Source organism: Nelumbo nucifera, chromosome 3 (assembly GCF_055504915.1).
Source record: "Nelumbo nucifera cultivar China Antique chromosome 3, China Antique-T2T, whole genome shotgun sequence".
In the NCBI taxonomy this organism is placed as follows: domain Eukaryota; kingdom Viridiplantae; phylum Streptophyta; class Magnoliopsida; order Proteales; family Nelumbonaceae; genus Nelumbo; species Nelumbo nucifera.
Window position 1 is genome coordinate 12,805,048 of NC_142651.1, and position 20,178 is coordinate 12,825,225.

Sequence of the window (20,178 nt, forward strand, 5' to 3'; positions counted from 1 at the left end):
AGAGCTGATGTAGGGAGTGTAGACTTCTCCTTTTTCCAATTTTCCTTGATGAAGTGCTTGTCAACCTCTATGTGTTTAGTTCTATCATGGAGAACAGGATTGGCTGCAATGTTGATAGCAGCTTTATTGTCACAATAGATTCTTTATCTATTGGATCACTCAAAGGGAAGCCCAATTCACCCAAGAGATTCTTTATCTATAGTAGTTCTGCCACACCATGAGACATGGCCCTATTCAGCTTCTGCACTAGATCTGACCACCACACTTTGTTTCTTACTCCTCCAAGTCACAAGATTTCCCCCAACAAAGGCACAATAGCCACTAGTGGATTTTCTGTCATCCACAGATCCAACTCAATCTGCATCAGTGTAAACCTCAACTTTAATATGCCCATGTTTTTCAAATAGGAGCCCTGTCCCAGGGAATTTTTTTAGGTATCTAAGAAATCTGTTTGCTGTCTCTAAGTGTGTGGCCTTGGGTGCATGCATAAACTGGCTAAGGACTCCCATTGCATATGCAATGTCAGGTCTTGTCATAGATAGATAGAGAAGTCTGCCCAGCAACCTTTGATACTGCTTTGTGTCTGCAACGTGCTCATCATTGTAGTCCCTAAGCCTGTGGTTTCCATCTATAGGAGTGTTAGTAGGTTTTGCTCCAAGTTTCCTTGTATCTTTCAAGTGATCTAGGATATATTTTCTCTAGGAGATGAAAACCTTGATTAGAATGGGCAACTTCAATCCCAATCACCGGTGATAATAATGTCATTGACATAAACAATCAAGGCTGCCATTCTTCCTTGTTCTCTCTTCACAAAGAATGTGTGATCAGACTGGCACTGTTTAAATCCCATCTATTGAGCTGCCTTGTGGAACCTACTGAGCCATGCCCTTTGAGACCGTTTTAGACCATATAGAGACTTCTTCAATCTGCAGACTCTCTACTCATTTCCCTTAGCACAAAAACCTGGAGGTTGGGTCATGTACACTTCTTCTTCTAAGTCGCCATTCAGGAAGGCATTTTTAATATCCAGTTGATGGAGCTCCCAATCTAGATTTGTTGCTAAAGAGAGAAGCACCTGAATAGAGTTCATTTTGGCTACAAGGGCAAAGGTTTCAGCATAATCAACTCCATACACTTGTGAAAAGCCTTTTGCAACAAGCCGGGCCTTGTATCTCTCCACTGTGCCATCTGCCTTATGTTTCACAAAGAATACCTATTTGCACCCCACAAGTTCCTTTCCCTCGGGAAGATCAACCAATTCCCACGTGCCATTTTTGTAAAGGGCATTGATCTCCTCCTTCATTGCATCTGTCCATTCAGGAATAAATAAAGCTTCTACAACACTCTTAGGAAGGGGAGCACTGTCAATAGCAGAGAGGAAAGCACGGAAAGAGGGTGAAACATTCTCATAGGACAAGAAATGAGACATTGGGTGGTGTGTGGTGCATGATCTGACACCCTTCCTTTTAGCAATAAGAAGATCCATATCACAATTGGAAGTGTCAATATCAATGGGTTCAGGAATATCAATTGGAATAATAGTACCTAGATGCGGTGAGGGATTCAACCCCTGAGAATCTGATGGCATAGGTTGCACAACTTCAGGATGCTTTGTGTCTATTGAACTCTATTGATCCCGGCCTTGACTTTTGTACCGCTATCTACAAAAGACCCGAAATGGAGGAGGGTCACGAGGAAAAGGCAATAACACTTGTTTCTGTTTCTCCTCACTTGAACTCTCCCCCTAAGGAGAAGTAGAAGAGAAAGGAACATCCTCAAAGGAGACACCCATGGATACAAAGTACTTTTTGGAAATGGGGTCAAAGCAACGATAACCCTTTTGGGAGAGTGTAGCCGAGGAAGACACAAAGAATAGCTTTGGGATCTAGCTTACCATGGGTAGGAGATAAATCATGGACAAAACACTTACACCCAAAGACACGCATAGGGATAGGAATCAATGGAACCTTAGGGAAGAGGAGCTGATGAGGGGACATGTACACCAAGAGATGAGATGGCATCCAATTGATGACATAAGCCGCAGTCATAACAACATCCACCCAGAACCATTTTGGAACATTCATGTGTATCAACAATCCCTGTGCAACCTCTAGGAGATTAAGATTTTTCCTCTCTGCAACCCCTTTTTGTTGAGGGGTTCTGGCACAAGAGCTACGATCAAGCAAGCCACAAGTTTCAAAAAATTTTGTGAGGTCACCATGGAAATACTCTTTGGCATTGTCTAATTAGAAAATTTGTTTCTCCGTTTGAAATTGTGTGTATACCATACGTTGAAAAGCTTTCACAAGTTTAGGGACTTCCTCTCGAGAGTGTATAGGGTAAACCCTAGTATATTGAGAGAAGTCATCAATGAAAGATATATGAAATATTTGTAGCCATTCTCCATTGGAATATTTACAGGTCCCCAAACATTAGAATACACAATGAAAAAAGGAACTGATCTTTTATTATGTAAAGGAAATGAAGTTCTACAATGCTTGCTTAGTTGACACACTTGACATTGAAAATCATTGATTGACACTAACTTAAACAATTCTGGAAGCAAATACATCAAGGACTCAAAGGACATATGACCCATACAATTGTGCCACAAAGTAATCTGACTTTATTGGATTGACTCAAAGACTCTGAGGCCGCAAGACCAACTTTATTCTCTAGTACATAGAGATCATTCACCATGTTTCCGCTACCAATTGTCCTCTCGGAGGCCAAATCCTGAAAGAGACAAGATTGAGGAAAAAAGGTTACTGAGCAGTTCAAAGATTGTGCAATGCTACTAATAGATAATAAATTAATAGACAACTTTGGAACATGTAAAACAGTTGACAGAGGTAGTCCAAATGGCAAATATATAGATCCTCACTTTATCTCTGCCAGAAAGAAGGGTGTATGATTGGTAAAAGGTTGACTTACCAGTCATGTGATTGGAAGCACCTGAATCAATAAGATGGAGATTCGGAGGTATTAGTAGACACATGGAATGTAGAAGCTAAGTTGCCTGAAGAAGAAGCAAAAGAGGTGGAAGGAGTGGGTCCAAAATCTGCTTGTGTTAGAGCCCTACCATATTGCTCCAACTGGTCACAGAAGGCATTGATAGTATTTTCCTTGATATCAGAACTAGTGGGCAATCATGGGGATTCGCAGTAGTACATCCACTCAGTGGCTCATGAGAGACCAAGTTAGCCGAGGTGAACTTCTTCTGAGTTGGTTTCTTATTTTGCTCTTGTGCTGATCTCTTGCTTAGGTCTTGTGCCCACTTAGGCTTTTCATGCTATTCCCAACATGTCTCCTGTGTGTGTCAAAATTTCTGACAATGAGTGCACCACAATTTATCTTTATCATCAACCATTTTCTGACCATCTCCCTTTCTTGCTGAATTAGTTTTACATCTTACGGCTAAAGCAATGGTCTCCCCCTCAGGAGGATTCATGGCGGATTTTCTACTTTTCTCAGATTGAACCAATGCATACACCTCTTGAATAGATGGAAGATCCTTGCTGGCCAAAATCTGAACTCAAATGAGTTTATACATGGGATTAAGCCCTAGCAAAAACGCAAACACCCACTACTGTGAAACTAACTGTTTGTAAGCTTTGGCATCCTTCTCTCTCTCCCAATCATTGTTTTGATAGTAATCTAACTGTGGAGGGACAAACAACCAGGTATAGGAAGAGTCCACTGTATAACAAAGGAGACAGGAAGGCTTTCTCCGCAGGCCTGAGCCAGGGAGCTAATCGACACTGTCATCCCTTTTCAAGACTTGGACTCCCTTGCCTCCATTTCCAGTTTCTCGTCTCCCTCCCAGCATAACCCAGGTATTTGTGTCCTTTCAGGTTTTGCTACTAATGCTTTCTCTATGTCCTGTGTTCCAGATACCAGTCTCAGTTCAGAGCCTGCAGCCTGTGAAGGAGGGGGAGGGGCAAATAATAGAAGTAGAGACAGAGAGGGAGATAGAAGAGAAGAGGAAGTAAATAGTATTACTGGTGAGATCATGATTGATAAAGAGGAGGAGATGGATTCTAAGAAGGAATGGGTGGAAGAGGTTCAGGTAGGAAAAAGTCAGGAGGAAGAGAGTAGATATGGGGACTTAGGTCAAGAGGAGAGAATGGGAAGGACAGACAAAAGAGAGCTGACAAGTGAAGACTCCGTGGCAGTATTTGTACAAAAGTTGGGATGTAAACTGAAAGATCCAAACGATCTGAAAGGATTCATACAAAAAAAGAGAGAAGAAGTCAAGAGTAAAAGGAGAAAAAGAAGTGAGGCTGAAAGACTAGTGAAGGATGTGGAAGGAGACAAAAGCTTCGGTGTTGTAGGGGAAAGAAGGAAAGGGAAGAAGTGAGGGTAATAGGTGCAAGGGGTGGTCAACAAATAATTATGTGGATTATTAGCTGGAATGCGAGGGGATTGGGGAGTGCAAGAAAGAGAGCAGTGATAAAAGAGGCCATCAAGAAAATAGATCCAGATGTGGTGCTGCTACAGGAAACCAAAAGAGCAGATTTTGACATTAAATAGGCAAGGAGTGTGTGGAGAGGTAGGGGGATCAGTTGGGTGGCTTTACCTTCATGGGGATCCACGGGGGGTGTTGTGACAATGTGGAAGAATTAGGTAGTTGTTGGGTTGGAGGAATTGATAGGACAATTTTCAATTTCCTTGAAATTGAAAGAAGGAAATTTTGGGAAGAACTAGCTGACATTAGGGGTCTGTGGGATGGGCCTTGGTGTCTAGGAGGAGATTTCAACGTAATCAGATTTCTGGAAGAAACTAATAGTCCTAGGCAGAGGCCCAATACAAGTATGAGGAGATTTAACCAGTTTATTGATGCTTTTGAATTAAAGTATATCCCATTGCCTCAAAGATGTTATACATGGTCCAATCTCCAAGTCAACCCAATTTGCTCTAAGCTAGACAGATTCTTGTTCTCAATTGGTTGGGAAGAACATTGGGAAATTTGAATTCTAGAGCACTCCCGAGGGTAACCTCTGATCATTGGCCTATTGTACTTTGTAAGGAGGAGGTGAGAAATGCGAGCCCCACTCCTTTTAGATTTGAAAACATGTGGTTAGAGCACCTGGGGTTCATCAAGAAAGTAGAAGATTGGTAGGCAGAGAGCAATCCAACAGTGGAGTGGAATGGAATGAGGTTTCACAAAAAACTTAAATATTTGAAGGCAAAGATCAAGGAATGGAACTTATCAGAGTTTGGGAGTCTAGAGGAAAGGAAGCAGAGAGTGATCACACAAATTGAAGATCTAGAGAGCAAAGAAGGGAATGGCAGCTTAACAGGAGAGGAAAAGGAGCAAAGATGGAATTTGCGTAAACAACTAGAGAACCATATTTTCCAAGAGGAAATAAGTTGGAGGCAGAAGTCGAGATGCAAATGGTTGAAAGGGGGACAAGAATACTAAGTTCTTCCATGCTTTGGCAAATTGTAGAAGGAGAAGAAATTCTATTTCTAGTTTGGAGATTGGAGGGGTAACAATTACAGGTCAAAGAGAAATTGTAGGAGCATGTGCAGATCATTTCAGGAATATATTCAGAAGGCCCCTAAATAATAGGGTGTGGCTGGAAGGTTTGGATTGGCCAACTTTGAGGAGAGAAGATAGGGAGTGGTTGGAAAAGAAATTTGAGTTGGAAGAAATTAAAGAGGCAGTCTTTTCAATGGATAGATCAAAGGCACCAGGCCTAGATGCTTTCATGATGGCTTTTTATCAGGATTGTTGGGTGATTCTAAAAGAAGACCTCATGTCAGTGTTTGATGAATTCCATACCAGAGGAGTAATCAACCCTGGGCTAAACTCTATCTTCATTGCTCTGATTCCCAAGAAAAGTGATGCAAGTCACCCAAAGGACTACAGGCCAATTAGTCTTGTCAATAGCCTCTATAAGATCATTACCAAGGTCTTGTCCTTTAGAATTAGGAAGGTGCTCCCAACAATTATAGCAAATAACAAAGGAGCCTTTGTCAAGGGAAGGCAGATAATAAACCAGATTCTTGTAGTAAATGAGAGCCTAGAGGATTTCAAGAGATCCAGGAGAAGTGGGGTGGTATGCAAGTCAGACTTGGAAAAGGCTTTTGACATGGTTGATTGGTCTTTCCTATTAGAGGTGATGTTGAATTTTGGGTTTGGAGAAACTTGGTACAAATGGGTGATGGGTTGCATAAGGGATTGTCATTACTCTATTTTAGTTAATGGGGCAGTGGTGGACTATTTCCCAGCTCTAAGAGGGATTAGGCAAGGGGACCCTCTCTCCCCTTTTTTGTTTACTTTGGTTGCAGAAGTATTGGGGAGATTGATCTCCAAAGCAGATTCTAGGGAGCTAATAAGAGGATGGAGAGTTGGAAGAGACAATATACAACTTACACACCTTCAATTTGCAGATGACACAATTCTATTTTGTGAAGGAGGGGACATCAATAGGATTAGAAACCTAAAGCTCACCATACAACTCTTCGAGCAAATGTCAAACCTTAGAGTAAATTTTGAGAAGAGTTGTATAATTGGAGTCAATATGGGCGAGGGGGAGGTTTGTGAATGTGTAGACATTCTGGGGTGTGTAGTTTCCAATTGGCCCTTAAACTACCTTGGTTTACCATTGGGAGATAATCCTCATAAAGGTGAATTTTGGGCCCCTGTTGTGGAGAGGTTCGAAAAAAGACTTGCCAACTGGAAGAAGAATTATTTATCTCTCGGTGGGAGGATCACTTTGATAAGGTCTACTCTTGCCAACATTCCTATCTATTTCCTTTCAGTTTTTAAGATTCCGGCTAAGGTGGCTAGTAGGCTAGAAAAACTAATGAGAGACTTTCTTTGGGAGCCGGGAGCGGAGAAGAAGGACCATAGGGTCAGATGGGATGTGGTATGTAGATGCAAGAAGGAATGGGATTTGGGAATTGGGAATATAAGGGTTAGGAACTTGACACTGTTGGGAAAATGGCTGTGGAGATTCTCATTGGAGAAAGAAAGACTGTGGGTTAAGATAGTGGAAAGTATACATGGGCTGGCAGGCAATGGATGGGACTCTGGGATCTTAGCAAGGGCTACAAGAGCTTCTCCTTGGAAAGCTATTCAAGCCATCTTGCCCTTGTTCTATCCTTGGGTCAGGTATGAATTACACTCAGGTAACCTCATTAAATTCTGGGAAGATGTATGGGTTGGGAACTCCTCTTTGAAAGATCAATTTCCAAGCCTCTTTGCTATCTCTACCCTTAAAAATGAACCAATTTCCTCCTTTCTTGTTCCTTCTAATTCTCCTTCTGGGTTCGGTTGGAATTTGAACTTGAGAAGAGATGTCAGGGACACAGAGTTAGCCTACATTTCAGCCTTATTATCCATTCTGGAAGGGATCTTCATTGAGCCATCGAAGTCAAATAGAAGAATATGGACACTCACTCCCTCGGGCTCCTATTCCTGTGCCTCTTTCTTCAAGGCCCTTCTATCCCCTTCTCCTGTTGGAATGTCTTTTCCTGTTAAAGAAGTATGGTGTTGACCTATTCCTCCTAAGGTTGGGTGCTTCTATTGGGAAGCCTTTCTGGAAAGAGTTAATACAGGGGATCTACTTCAAAGAAAAAGACCCAATAGTTATTTGTCTCCTCACTGGTGTGTTCTTTGTAAATCTGATGGTGAGTCTGGATATCACTTATTAATTTCTTGCCAGTTTGTTAAAGTCATTTGGGAATGGCTTACTTCTCTGTTTGGTTGCAGGTGGACTCTCCCTTCGGATGTGCAAAGCTTATTTACTTCTATGCCTAACGGGTTAACCAAAAGGGCCAAGATCATGTGGAGATGTGGTAGGGCTGCAGTGTGTTGGACTGTTTGGGAGGAGAGAAATTTAAGGGTATTTTCTGATGAGGAGAGAAGCCTGGAAGTAATTCTGGAAACTATCCACATTACGGTGATTCATTGGTTAAAAACTTTGGAGCTGTTTGCAGTGTTCTCAGTCGATGAGATGGCCAGAAAGTGGAAGGAGATTGCGGAGTTAGGCTCAATCAGGAAGACCTCAAATTCCTGCTGGACACCTCCACCTCAGGGATTTACCAAACTGAATTTTGATGGCAGCAGCATGGGTAATCCAGGGCCCTCCGGAGTTGGGGGAGTAATAAGGGATGAAAATGGGAACCTGCTAGCTATGTATTCTGGTCCAATTGGGGTGGGTGATTCTCTGAGGGCTGAGATCCTAGGCGCTCTTGAAGGGATTCAAAAGGGCTAAGGAAATAAACTGTAAAAAACTGATCATAGAAGGTGATTCTGAAATTGTAGTAAATTGGCTAAAAGAGGACAGTTCTACACTCTGGAAATACAGCAACGAAAAGAGAAAATTCAAGTGGCTTACCAAGGATATTGAAATCCATTGTACATGGATAGTGAGAAGTGCTAATGCACTGGCAGATGGTCTAGCTAGGCAAGGAGTGAACAGAAACTCAATGTTTTGGGCTGTTTTGTAATTGTTTCATGAATTCGGGATTATAGGGTATCTGGGGGTTAAGATTTTTTAGCTCCTTACCTTGTAATTTAGCTTTTCCTTCTTATTAATAAAATTCACTGTTACTGATAAAAAAAAAAAAGATAGTAATAACTCTTTCCAGATAGATGTGAGGGCAGAATAGTAAGTGGATGAGCTTCTTTCCCCTTGTTTACATGTTGTAGACTCGGCTTGCAATTGATAAATTCTAGCATAGTGTCTCTGCTCGGAGTAAGTTGACTTTGCTTGTTCCCATATTTCCTTAGTTGTCTCAGCCCACATAAAATTCTGCTTTACCGATGGTAGCATAGTAGTCAGAAGCCATGACATAATCATGCAGTTCTCCTGATCCCACTTATCATATTCAGCAGTACCAGCCCTAAGCTCCTTTACTTTCCCATTGATGTACCCTGCCTTTCCTCGGGCAGTGATGTACAGTCGCATCTCCTTAGACCATGTCAAATAATTTCTGCCATCTAAGGGGGTGATAGTTGTTGGAAAACTCATGGAGTCCTGACTACTATTCATTCCTCCTCGATTGAAGGAGGTCCCATAAGTTGCAGAGTCCTCAGAGGCCATAGCAAAGAGTGGTTATCAGAAGGTTCAAACCTACAAACCTCCTCCCATAGTCCACACACCAAAAAACACACAGCCCTCACATCAAGTGTTAAAAAAAATTGTAGCACGCACTGTGTTTTCTGTCATAGGTTCACAGGTCTAACTGACCTCACACAATCTAGTTTAGGCCACATATGGCATCTACAGAACCTGCCGTCACAGATTCACAGGTCTAACTGACTTCACAAAGGCTAGTTTGAGTCACACATAACATCTACAGATCTCCTGTTGTATCTTTTTATCTGAACCAGGTCATACATGACCTACACAGGTTCTTCACCCACACGGATTTGGATCACTGACACACAGACCAATTTAACAGGTCTACACCATTCGGCTGAGGCAAACTTTAGTATGTTCTTGGTAACAGTACCAAGAACCAATAAAAAAAGACTTCAGTCTATATTTCTGATCAGTTCGACTGACTTCTGGAAGTTGTAGTCCAGAGAAGAATGGAAGAGACGAAGAAAGGACAACCACCGACCTCTAAGAAGACCTCAGACAATCATCAGTTGCTCTATGGAAGTGTTTGTTCAAGTTTCTGTTCAAGAATTAATGGAACAGGATCAGCTGAACAGTTCTCAGGGCATGGTCGAAGGTATCTTCCTCATTCTCAGTCCAGACATGCGATGGGATAGCTTCGATCAGTCAAGGAAACTTTTACAGAGCCCTGTCCTGCTCTAATACCATGATATCGATCAGAAACGGAACAGAGAAGAGAGGAGAAGAAGGGACAAGAGAAGAAGAAAGAAGAGAGAATTGAAGTCCAAAAAACTGGGCTGGCAGTGCCAGTCTTCTATTTATATGTTAGGGCGACCATCACAATAATAAGAAAGAAGGAAAAGACAAAAGTGCCCTTGTGGCACATAACCAAGATTACATTACAAGGTATTCAGATTGCAAACCAATTAGGAGTTTAGAATTTGGTAATTGAAGGAGATCCAAAGTTGTTGTAGGATGGTTGACAGATCCAGGCTCAACTATATGGCAATACAGAGACTTATTGAGGTAAGTTAATTGGTTCATAAGGAGCCTGACTATTACCTCTCTTTGGGTGGGAAGAACAGTGAACACCTTAGCAGATGGGTTAGCTAAGCAAGGGGCTTCAAGGGAACATTTATTTTGGGCTGCACTGTAATTTTATTTCTGTTTTAGCTTGATGTAATACTTTGATAGGAGAGGTAACAACTTGTGCTTCTCCATGAGTATCCTGTAATGTTTTAATTTTCTGGTTTTAATAAAATTCTCTTCATTCATAAAAAAGGCATCTGTATCTCTTTTTTTGATAGATAATATATCACATTTATTAAAACCAAGAGGAAATTACAGACCCTTGGGAAGATGCAAGATGCTGCGGCCGCCTCTCCAAAACAGGGAGCCCAAAAAACATAAAAACCATTAGAACTATAGCAAAAAGTACATGGGTGGTACTACAAGATTACAGTTTAGCCCAAAACAGTGTTTCCCTATTTGTCCCTTATTTTGCCAAGATATCAGTGAGGGCATTCGCTGATCTCCCCACCCACTGTACTGTAACAGACATATTTCTTATCAGCCACTTATATTTCTTTAGCTCATTCTTGTAAATCCATGCGACCTCCTTTGAATTATTTAGCCACCCCACTACTATCTTAAAGTCCCCTTCCATCAGCAATTGCTCCACACCCAATTCTTTTGTAAGGACTCCTTGTATGGCAGCTAACAATTCTCCAGCCTCATTTCTCAGTACTCCTCCCAATCCAGAGGGCCCTGGCTGCTCCCGTCAAAATTCAGTTTCAAGAAACCTTGTGGTGGGGGGGGGGGCAGTTTGCAGAAACCCTGTCCTTTAAAGATGAGCAGCTTGCTACTGCTGTCCAATTACTCCATAAATCATTAAAAGAGAAAGGATGAAACAGTTCCATAGACTTTAACCAGTATATTGCCCTATTCATGATGCAATCCATCAAGGCCTGGCTGCTCCTTTCCTTCTCTTGGAATATTCTAGTATGCCTTTCATCCCAAACTGTCCAGATCAAAGCTGCTCTTGCACACCTCCACATGCTTCTTACTCTTTTATGGGGCCATGACAAGGTAGATGAGTTGAACAACATGCTTATTTCTGTTGGTGTGTCCCACCAATACCCAAATAAGGAGAAATGCCAAGCCCAAAGCTCTGCAGTGACATCACGAGATAGAAATAAATGATTACAGTCCTCACCATGAGATCTGCAAAGAGTACACTTGTTAGGAGAGATACAAAGAAATGGTCTTCTCTTTTGTAGGTTATCCATGGCATTAACCTTCCCATGGCACACTACCCAACCATTTGTATCTCTTCTGATCCAATTACAAGTCACCTCCATCCCTTATAGCAATTTAATGGCTTTCCTCTTCTCATATATATAGCACCACCATCCAACCTCTTCTTTTTGGAACTAGCTTATTACAGGCTTTGAATCACCTTCAATTAACAACTTCCTGTCCTGATGTTCAGATCCTTAGCCTTTTGAGTCCCTTCCATAACCACCATAATTTCAGCCCTTAAAGAGTCCCCACTTGCAATTGGACTTGAGTAGAATGCAATGACATTTCCTTCCTCATTCCTAAACACTCCTCCAATGCCAGACAGGCCTAGGTTGCATTCACTACTACCATCAAAGTTGAGCTTAACAAAACCTCTAGAGGGTGGGGACCAAAATTGCTACAAGCCAAACCTGCTAGGTCATGATACCCTTACATGGAGGGCATTCTTCTATTTAGTATGGTTTGTAACCGCATAACCTTAAAGTTTAGGATTTCTTTTCGTAAATGTTTTGTTCTCTTTTTTTACTTTTAAGGAAGTGACTCCTTGGAACCCATAAACCAAATTTCATTAAATTTGCAGCTCTTGGATATTGAAAACATGGTATAAAAAAATATAATTGAAAGGCTGCAGGTTGGGTCAGGTCAGTATCGGGTTAAACCCTATAGGGTCAGGGGCAGGTTCGGAAGTTACATATTATGAAGTTGGCTTGGGTTTGGGTGGAAGCAAACCCACCGAACCTGAATCATTGACATCCGTAATTACCTAGCATTAAGATGAACTTTGATGGGTGTAGTACTGGGAACCTGGAGCCCTTAGGAATTTGTTGGGGGGTGTTCAAATGGGCTGATGGGTTTGTCATGGCTCTATTCTCAGTGCCTATAGGGTATGGAGACTGTTGAGTGGGCCGGTTTGTTTTGTTGAGTGGCCCGGTTTGTCTTTAGTTTGTTTTTATCTAATTAGGAAGTTGTTGGTTCGAGGCCCATTAGTTTTTATTTTTTAAAGTTGTGACTGTTCAGTTTTAGTAGCCGCCCTACTAAGGGCATCCTTGTAATATCTCATCTTTAAGTTAAATATAAATATAATGAGGGGCTGGCGGCTAGGGTTAACTTTCTCATAACTCTAGTTGACCTCCTACTCTTTTCTTCTTCTCCTTCCTTCTCTACTGCTGAAATCTTCACCTTCCCTCCTTTTCTCTCACAAGAAGCTTGACTGAATCAGAAAATAGTGATTTCTACTTGGTATCAGAGCAGGTTGAAGGTTCTTGAAGTTGTTCTCTCATGCAGCCCTAGATCGGCCGACTGCATGGTGATTTAAGAGGCTGATCGAATCTCTTAGGTAAGCCCAGTTTTTGGATTTTCTTGATGAATCTGTGTGCCCTATAGCTGGTCTAGGGTTTCTCATCAGAATCAGGAAAAACTGGAGAAAGGGGAAGAGTCTTGTTTTTGCTAGACTCTTCAATTTTGACCTAGGAAGTGGCGCCCTAGTTTTTTAGGGTTCCTTGGAGTGTTTTGTAAGGGGAGATTCAAGTCCCACGTGGTTTGGAGGCTTCTAGAGAGGGCGGTTGTCTTTTCTCTCTCTTCTCCCATCCCACAAAAAAGGAATCTTTTGTGGGAAGAAAGCCCAGGACACCAAGAAAGGGTTGTTGGTTCCAAAAGGTGTCTTGTTTGATCTTGCTGCAATTTTTAGTTATTTTCTTTACCTTTTTTGAGAAGCATGGAAGGCCATAGAGTTGAAAATGAGCCCGAGAGTGAAATGGGACCAGTGGGAGGGGGTGCTGGAGACACCTTCGAGGCTGGAACCATTACTACAGTTAGGTTGGATGGTGCAAACTACTTGGAATGGTCACAATCTGCAAAGATGGCCATTGGGTCTCGTGGGAAATTAGGGTATATCACTGGTGAAGAGGTGAAACCCGAAACTAGCAACTCCCGGTGGGTGCAGGAAAATTATATGGTGATGACTTGGTTGTGTAATTCCATGTTGCCACATATAAGTAAAAATTTCTTATGGGCAAACACTGCTAAGGAAATATGGGATGGGGTTGCAGAAACCTATTTACAAAGGGAGAATGTTGCTAGGGCTTACCAACTGAGAAATCAGATTATTGCTACAAGGCAGGGAGATAGATCTGTTGCAGCCTATTTTTCAGCCCTTAAGACCCTGTAGCAGGAGATTAACCATTTGGAGACCTTTGCTTGGGAAACCACCAAGGATGCAGCTACCTATCAGAGACATTTAGAGAAGTACATGGTGTTTGAATTCCTTGCTGGCCTTAACCTTGAATATGATATTGCATGACAACATCTTCTTTCCAGGGATAGTGTCACTCTCTTCCAAGCATATGCTTTTGTGTCAAGGGAGGAGTGCAAGAGGGATGTGGTGATGAAAACCCAAATTTCTGATCAGTCTGCCATGGTAAAGTGTTGTGAAACCTAAACAAAGTGGTGGTGAAATCAAGAAGGAAGACAAAAGAGACTTGGTTTGCGACTACTGTAAGAAGCCTAAACATACAAGAGATACTTGTTGGAAGCTTCACCCACATCTTGTGCCGACTAGATTGAGAAATAAGAAGGGAAATGCGCGCATGGTAGTTACCGGTGACACTCCGGCCCCTCCTACTACAGCTGCTTTGGAGTCTGTTGCAGCTGCTGCAGTAAGGGCCGAACTTTAGAGGTATGGGCTACTTCTGAACCAGCGGAATACAGCTAGTTCCAGTTCAGCCGCAAGCGGACAACAAGGTACAGGTAGCACAGGTGGAGCTCACTCTACCTCCTTTGCCCACACAGGTAGTCCACATGTCACTGCAAACTATATTTCTACTTCAGGTAAGGGGAGATCTCCTTGGATTATAGACTCTGGAGCCTCGGAGCACATGACCCATTGCTCCACTATTTTCTACTCTTACCAGCTCTGTTCTGGCAGAGATAGGGTCTCCACAGCTGATGGATCCCATGTTCCTATTGCTGGGAAGGGATCTGTCAAGATTAATGATTCCATTTGTTTACCCTCTGTCCTCCATGTTCATAGATTGTCCATCAGAGCAGCTGCTCCTATAGTCCACAACAGAATGGTGTTGCAAAAAGGAAGAACAGACACATTGTTTGAGACCGCAAGAAGCATGATGATCACATCTACGGTTCCGGTTCGGTTTTGGGGTGATGCAGTTCTCACAACAGTATATCTGATTAACAGGGTGCCTTCTCGTATACTTGGATTCAGCACTCCATTCAGCCTTCTTTTTCCTCAGGGGGAGATGTTTTATGTTTCTCTCAGGGTGTTTGGGTGTGTCTGCTTTGCACACATCCTTGGTCCTCACCGCTTGAAGCTTGATCCCAAGGCAAAGAAGTGTGTCTTCCTTGGATATGCAGAGAATCAGAAAGGGTACTTCTGATTCAGTCTCTGGGAACCGATATGTTACCATGGATGTCACATTTTTTGAATCCACGTACTTCTTCTCACAGAATCCTTCTCAGGGGGAGTGTTTTGGGGAAGTAAGTCAGTAGTCTATCCCTCTCCCAGTTCCAGTCCTTGTGTCACCTCCTGTGCTTGACCACCACCCAGTGCCACCTACCTTGCCACCTCCTTTGTGCTCTGTTTCTCAGCATTACTCACGACAGAGACTTCACAAGGTAGTTGATTCCACTAGATTCGGCTGATATGGATTCAGGTATTCCTCTTGATCCTGCTACTATTTCAGTTCCCATTGATCCTTGTAGAGAACACTGATGTGGGCCCCACTGCAGTGGTCCCCACTGTGTTCGTAGGACAGCATGTGTAGTTATTTGTTCTAGTTATAGTAGTGTCAGTTTGAGTCAGTTTGTTAATTCAGTTGTTATTTATTTCAGCTTTATTTACTTTATTTATTGTAATTACTAAGGGCAGATGTGTCCTTTCCATTATGTACTAAACATAACCTATAAATAATAAGAAAGTGGCGGCGGCAGATCAGTAAGAATCTGTTCCTCCTTTCAACCACTTGTGTTCTCCTGTTTCTCTTCTATTCTCTCTCCTTTTCTCTCACTTTTCTTCAGTTTTGTAAACCTAAAACCTATTAGGATTCAAGACTGATTACAGTCTTGATCTTCTACTTGGTATCAGAGCCTATCTAGGGCTTCTCATGTGTGTCTAGTTCAGCCGACCACATGAGGACTAGCTAGGGCTGGAAGCTTTGAAGAAGTATTCGGTGGCTGAATCTTGGAGATTACCAGGAGAGGTTCGCAGCAGTTGAAGACTTGCCGCGGCTTGTAGAGAGTTGGTAATCAGGAAGAAGCAGCGAAGGTTAGGGTTCAGGTAACCCTAGAAGACAGAACTGTGTTCAAGTTTGTTTCTAGGGTTCAGGTAACCCGAGATAAGTTGGACCTATCTAGAAGTAGGGGCCGAACTGTGTTCAAGTTTGTTTCTAGGGTTTGACTTGCCGAACTGTGTTTAAGTCTGTTTCTAGGGTTTGACTGTTGGGCCGAACCCCTTCCCTCTCAGAGGTGATTAGTTTTTAGGGTTTCATATTGCCCTACGACAAGTCCCACTTGTGCGGACTGCTTGGAGAGTGCAGCTGAGCACTTATTTCAGACCCACAGTTGAAACCCTAATTTTGCTCTCACAGCAGTGGGCCCCACAGTAGTGATTTCAGAAAATAGCATCTCAGATTGACAGGCTGCCTGGTACTATGCATGCCGATTGATTTCAGATCAGATTTGAGTTTATTCCTTGCCTATACTGTGATAGGCGATTGATTTCAGATCAGTTTTGGGTTGGTTTCAGATCAGATTTCGGATCAGATCAGATTTCAGATCAGATCAGATTTGTGTTGGTTTCGGATCAGTTTTCAGACTTGCTTGTTTGACTCTGTTTTCTGGTATAGTGACTCTAACAGTTTGTAGCCACTGAATCTTGATCAAAGATGGAGTTTAAGGGTCAGGGAGAAAGTAGTTTTGGAAACCACAATTATGGTAGTGTATCTGATACCGGGTTTCAGATTACAACTATGAGATTTGATGGGTCAAATTATTTGGAGTGGGCTCAATCAGCCATGATGGCTATTGGAGGAAGGGGAAAACTGGGTTACCTCTTGGGAGATGTGAAAGAACCTTCCAAGGAGGACCCAACATACACCAAGTGGGTTTAAGAGAACTATTTGGTTATGGCGTGGCTGTGTAATTCTATGCAGCCACGTATCAGCCGAAATTACTTGTGGGCAAAGACAGCCAAAGAGATATGGGATGTTGTGAAAGAAACCTATTCCCAACCCCTTAATGTTGCCAGAGCCTATGAACTGAAGTGTGAGGTGAACAGCCTTAAACAAGGAGAGAAGCCAGTTTCTGTCTACTTCTCTACCTTGAAATCCTTGTGGCATGAGATTGACCATCTAGAGACCTTTGAGTGGGAGAGTCCCAAAGATGCACAGACTCACAGAAAGCAAGTCGAGACGAATAGGGTATTTGAGTTTCTGGTTGGTTTGAATTCAGAATATGACATTGTGCGACAACAGATATTTACAAGAGATAGTGTGACCCTTTTTCAAGCATACTCCCTGGTGCATAGTGAAGAGACCAGGAGGAAAGTCATGATGCAGCCACAACCCTCTTTCCCAGCCTTGACAGCTATTAAACCTAAGCCAGGGGGTGACTCAGAAAGGGACCGGAAGAAGGAAGATAAACGGGATCTGGTATGTGAACATTGCAAGAAACCCAAGCACACAAAAGATACTTGTTGGAAGCTACATCCTCACTTGATCCCAGCAAAACTAAGAAATAAGAAGGGTAATGCTCATGTGGTCGTGAACACTGATTCATCATCCTCATCAGGCACATCCCTAGAGACTTTAGCTGCTGTTCGGGCTGCCCTCATACAGTTGGAAAAGGAAGTTGGGAGTTCAGCTCAGCCATCTCAGTCACCATCAGCTCCTGCCACATCTGCATTTGCACATTCAAGTACTCGAGCCTCAGCTTACCATGCTTCAGCTCCAGGTAATACTGACCACTGTTGGGTAATAGATTCAGGTGCATCTGACCATATGACTAGCTTGCCATCTTTGTTCACTTCTTATCACTTGTCCTCTGGCCGAGATAGAGTATCCATTGCTGATGGCTCTCTTGTTCCCATTTCGGGCAAGGGGGACATCAAGCTATCGGATACTATGTCTTTATCTTCTGTCTTGCATGTTCCTAAGCTTGATACTAACCTGCTTTCAGTTAGTAGTATTACCAAACACATGAGCTATTCAGTAACCTTTTTCCTTGACCGATGTGTTTTTCAGGATTTGGAGACGAGGAAGGTGATTGGGACTGGCCGTGAGATGAACGGGATCTATCTGCTTGGAGAGAGTTCTCGTCGGGAGGAGTCAGTGGATAAGAAGTCTTTTGTTTCCTAGTCTGTGAGTTCGGTTATGCTTTGGCATAACCGATTAGGTCATTTGTCTTTTAAGTCTTTGAAGAGTCTGTTTCCTGCTTTATTTGAGTCTGTTGAGTTATCAAAGTTGAGGTGTGAGAGTTGTGAGTTTGCCAAACATTGTAGAACCTCTTATTCTTTAAGTAATAAAAGGAGTAATTCCTCTTTTGATATTGTGCATACTGATGTTTGGGGCCATATCATATCCCTTCTATGGGTGGGTACAGATATTTTCTACTGTTTGTTGATGACCATACCCGTTTTTCTTGGGTCTATCTTATGCGTTCTCGGAATGAGGTTCCTGCTCTGACCCAAAACTTCCATCAGATGGTTCTCACTCAGTTTGGGACCAAAATCAAAGTCCTTAGATCTGATAATGCAAAGGAATACTTTGCTCAGCCATTGACCTCCTACCTTCTTAGCCATGGAGTTATTCACCAGAGCACTTGCCCTTATACACCACAGTAGAACGGTGTTGCCAACAAGAATAATAGGCATATCTTGGAGGTGGCTAGAAGCATTATGTTTACCTCCAATGTACCTATTCGCTTCTGGGGTGATGCTATCCTCACGGCAGTTTATCTCATTAATCGAGTTCCTTCCCGGGTTCTTGATATGAGAACCCCCTTTTCCCTTCTATACCCAGACGAGGAGTTGCTCATTGTTCCCCTTAAAACCTTTGGTTGTACCTGTTTCGTTCAGCTTCTCGGGCCTCATCATTCCAAGTTTGAACCTAAGGCCTCCAAATGCATTTTCCTTGGTTATGCACAAACTCAAAAGGGTTATTGCTGTTATGATCCGGTTTTAGGGAAACGGTTTGTCTCCATGGATGTCACCTTCTTTGAGGAGACACCCTATTATCCTAGGGTTTATCCTCAAGGGGAAAGCAGTGAGAGTGGGGCCGTTTTGAGTTTCTTCCCTCAGGGGGAGAATAGTGAGAGTGGAAGTGGGGCTGGTAGAAGTGGGGCTGTTTTGAGTGGGGTTGTTCCTTTACCTATTCCACTAGATAATGAAGGAGGTAGTGGTGAGGGTGGTCAGAGGGAGCCGGAGTTGAGAGTCTATCACAGGCGATGCAGGCAAGTTGATCCTAGTCATCGGCAGTCCCGGCCAGCTCAAGTTCCTTCCGCGGCTCCAGATCTAGAGCCTACTGAGATACCTCTCACTGTTGCCACTTCCCCTCTTGTGGTTGACCTTGATCTCCCTATTGCCATTCGCAAAGGGAAACGACATTGCACCACTTCTACAGCTCACAACATCTCACAGTTCTTATCCTATGATCGTTTGTCTCCATCTTACCGGTCCTATCTCACTTCCATTGCCGATGTCCCTATTCCAAGAACAGTGCAAGAAGCCTTATCAGTTCCAGAATGGAAAGATGCAATGCAAGTCGAAATGGATGCCCTGTTGAAGAAAATACTTGGGCACTGGTTGACCCACCAAAAGGAAAGAAACTGGTGGGATGCAGATGGGTGTTCACTGTGAAGCATAATGCCAATGGCTCTATTGAAAGGTACAAAGCCCGGCTGGTTGCAAAGGGGTTCACTCAGACTTATGGTATAGACTACTTGGAAACCTTTACTCCAGTAGCCAAGATGACCACCATCCGAGTTTTGTTATCCCTTGCAGCAAATCATTCTTGGCCCCTGTTTCAGATGGATGTTAAAAATGCCTTTCTGAATGGAGACTTACAGGAAGAGGTTTACATGCAGTTGCCTCCTGGATTCTATGATACAGAGACAGGTAAGAAGGTTTGCCGACTGAACAAGGCATTGTATGGTTTGAAGCAGTCACCTAGAGCCTGGTTTGATAGGTTCAGATTAGCCCTTGGAAAGTTTGGTTATGTACAGGCCCAGTCAGATCATACACTATTCATCAAGAGGGTGGAGTCCTCTCTGACACTACTTGTAGTATATGTTGATGATATTGTGGTGACAGGAAATGACAGTCATGAGATTGAGTCCCTCAAACAGCTCCTTCATCAAGAGTTTGAGGTGAAAGATCTTGGTGCACTACGGTACTTTTTGGGTATTGAGGTTGCTAGATCCAAGCAGAGGATTTTTATCTCTCAAAGAAAATATGTTCTAGATCTGTTGGCGGAAACTAGAAAGTTGGGTGTTAAGCCGGCTGATACACCCATCGAACAAAATCACAAGATTAGTGCAGAGGGCAGGGAGCCTCTTGAAGACAAAATTATGTTCCAACGGTTGGTTGGAAAGCTTCTATATCTCTGCCTCACTCGGCCGGATATTAGCTATGCAGTTAGTGTTGTTAGCCAGTACATGCACTCCCCTAGAACTTCTCATCTTCTTGCGGCAGAGAGAATATTAGTATACTTGAAGAGATGCCCGGGTAGAGGTATACTGCTCAAGAACAATAATCACATGAGGGTGGAAGTCTATACAGATGCCGATT

At 42.8% G+C, this 20,178-nt stretch overlaps 2 protein-coding genes across 10 annotated transcripts in view; both read left to right on the forward strand.

Moving 5' to 3' along the window:
- LOC104596572 (inositol hexakisphosphate and diphosphoinositol-pentakisphosphate kinase VIP2-like) overlaps window positions 1-20,178 on the forward strand; it is a 147,034-nt gene that overhangs the window by 67,058 nt on the left and 59,798 nt on the right. The window lies entirely within an intron of this gene.
- On the forward strand, window positions 16,392-17,820 carry LOC148800960 (uncharacterized). Its single transcript, XM_088901758.1, has 2 exons — window positions 16,392-17,345; window positions 17,636-17,820. Exons 1-2 carry the CDS (start codon window positions 16,520-16,522, stop codon window positions 17,671-17,673), a joined length of 864 nt encoding a protein of 287 aa, XP_088757884.1. The 5' UTR covers window positions 16,392-16,519; the 3' UTR covers window positions 17,674-17,820.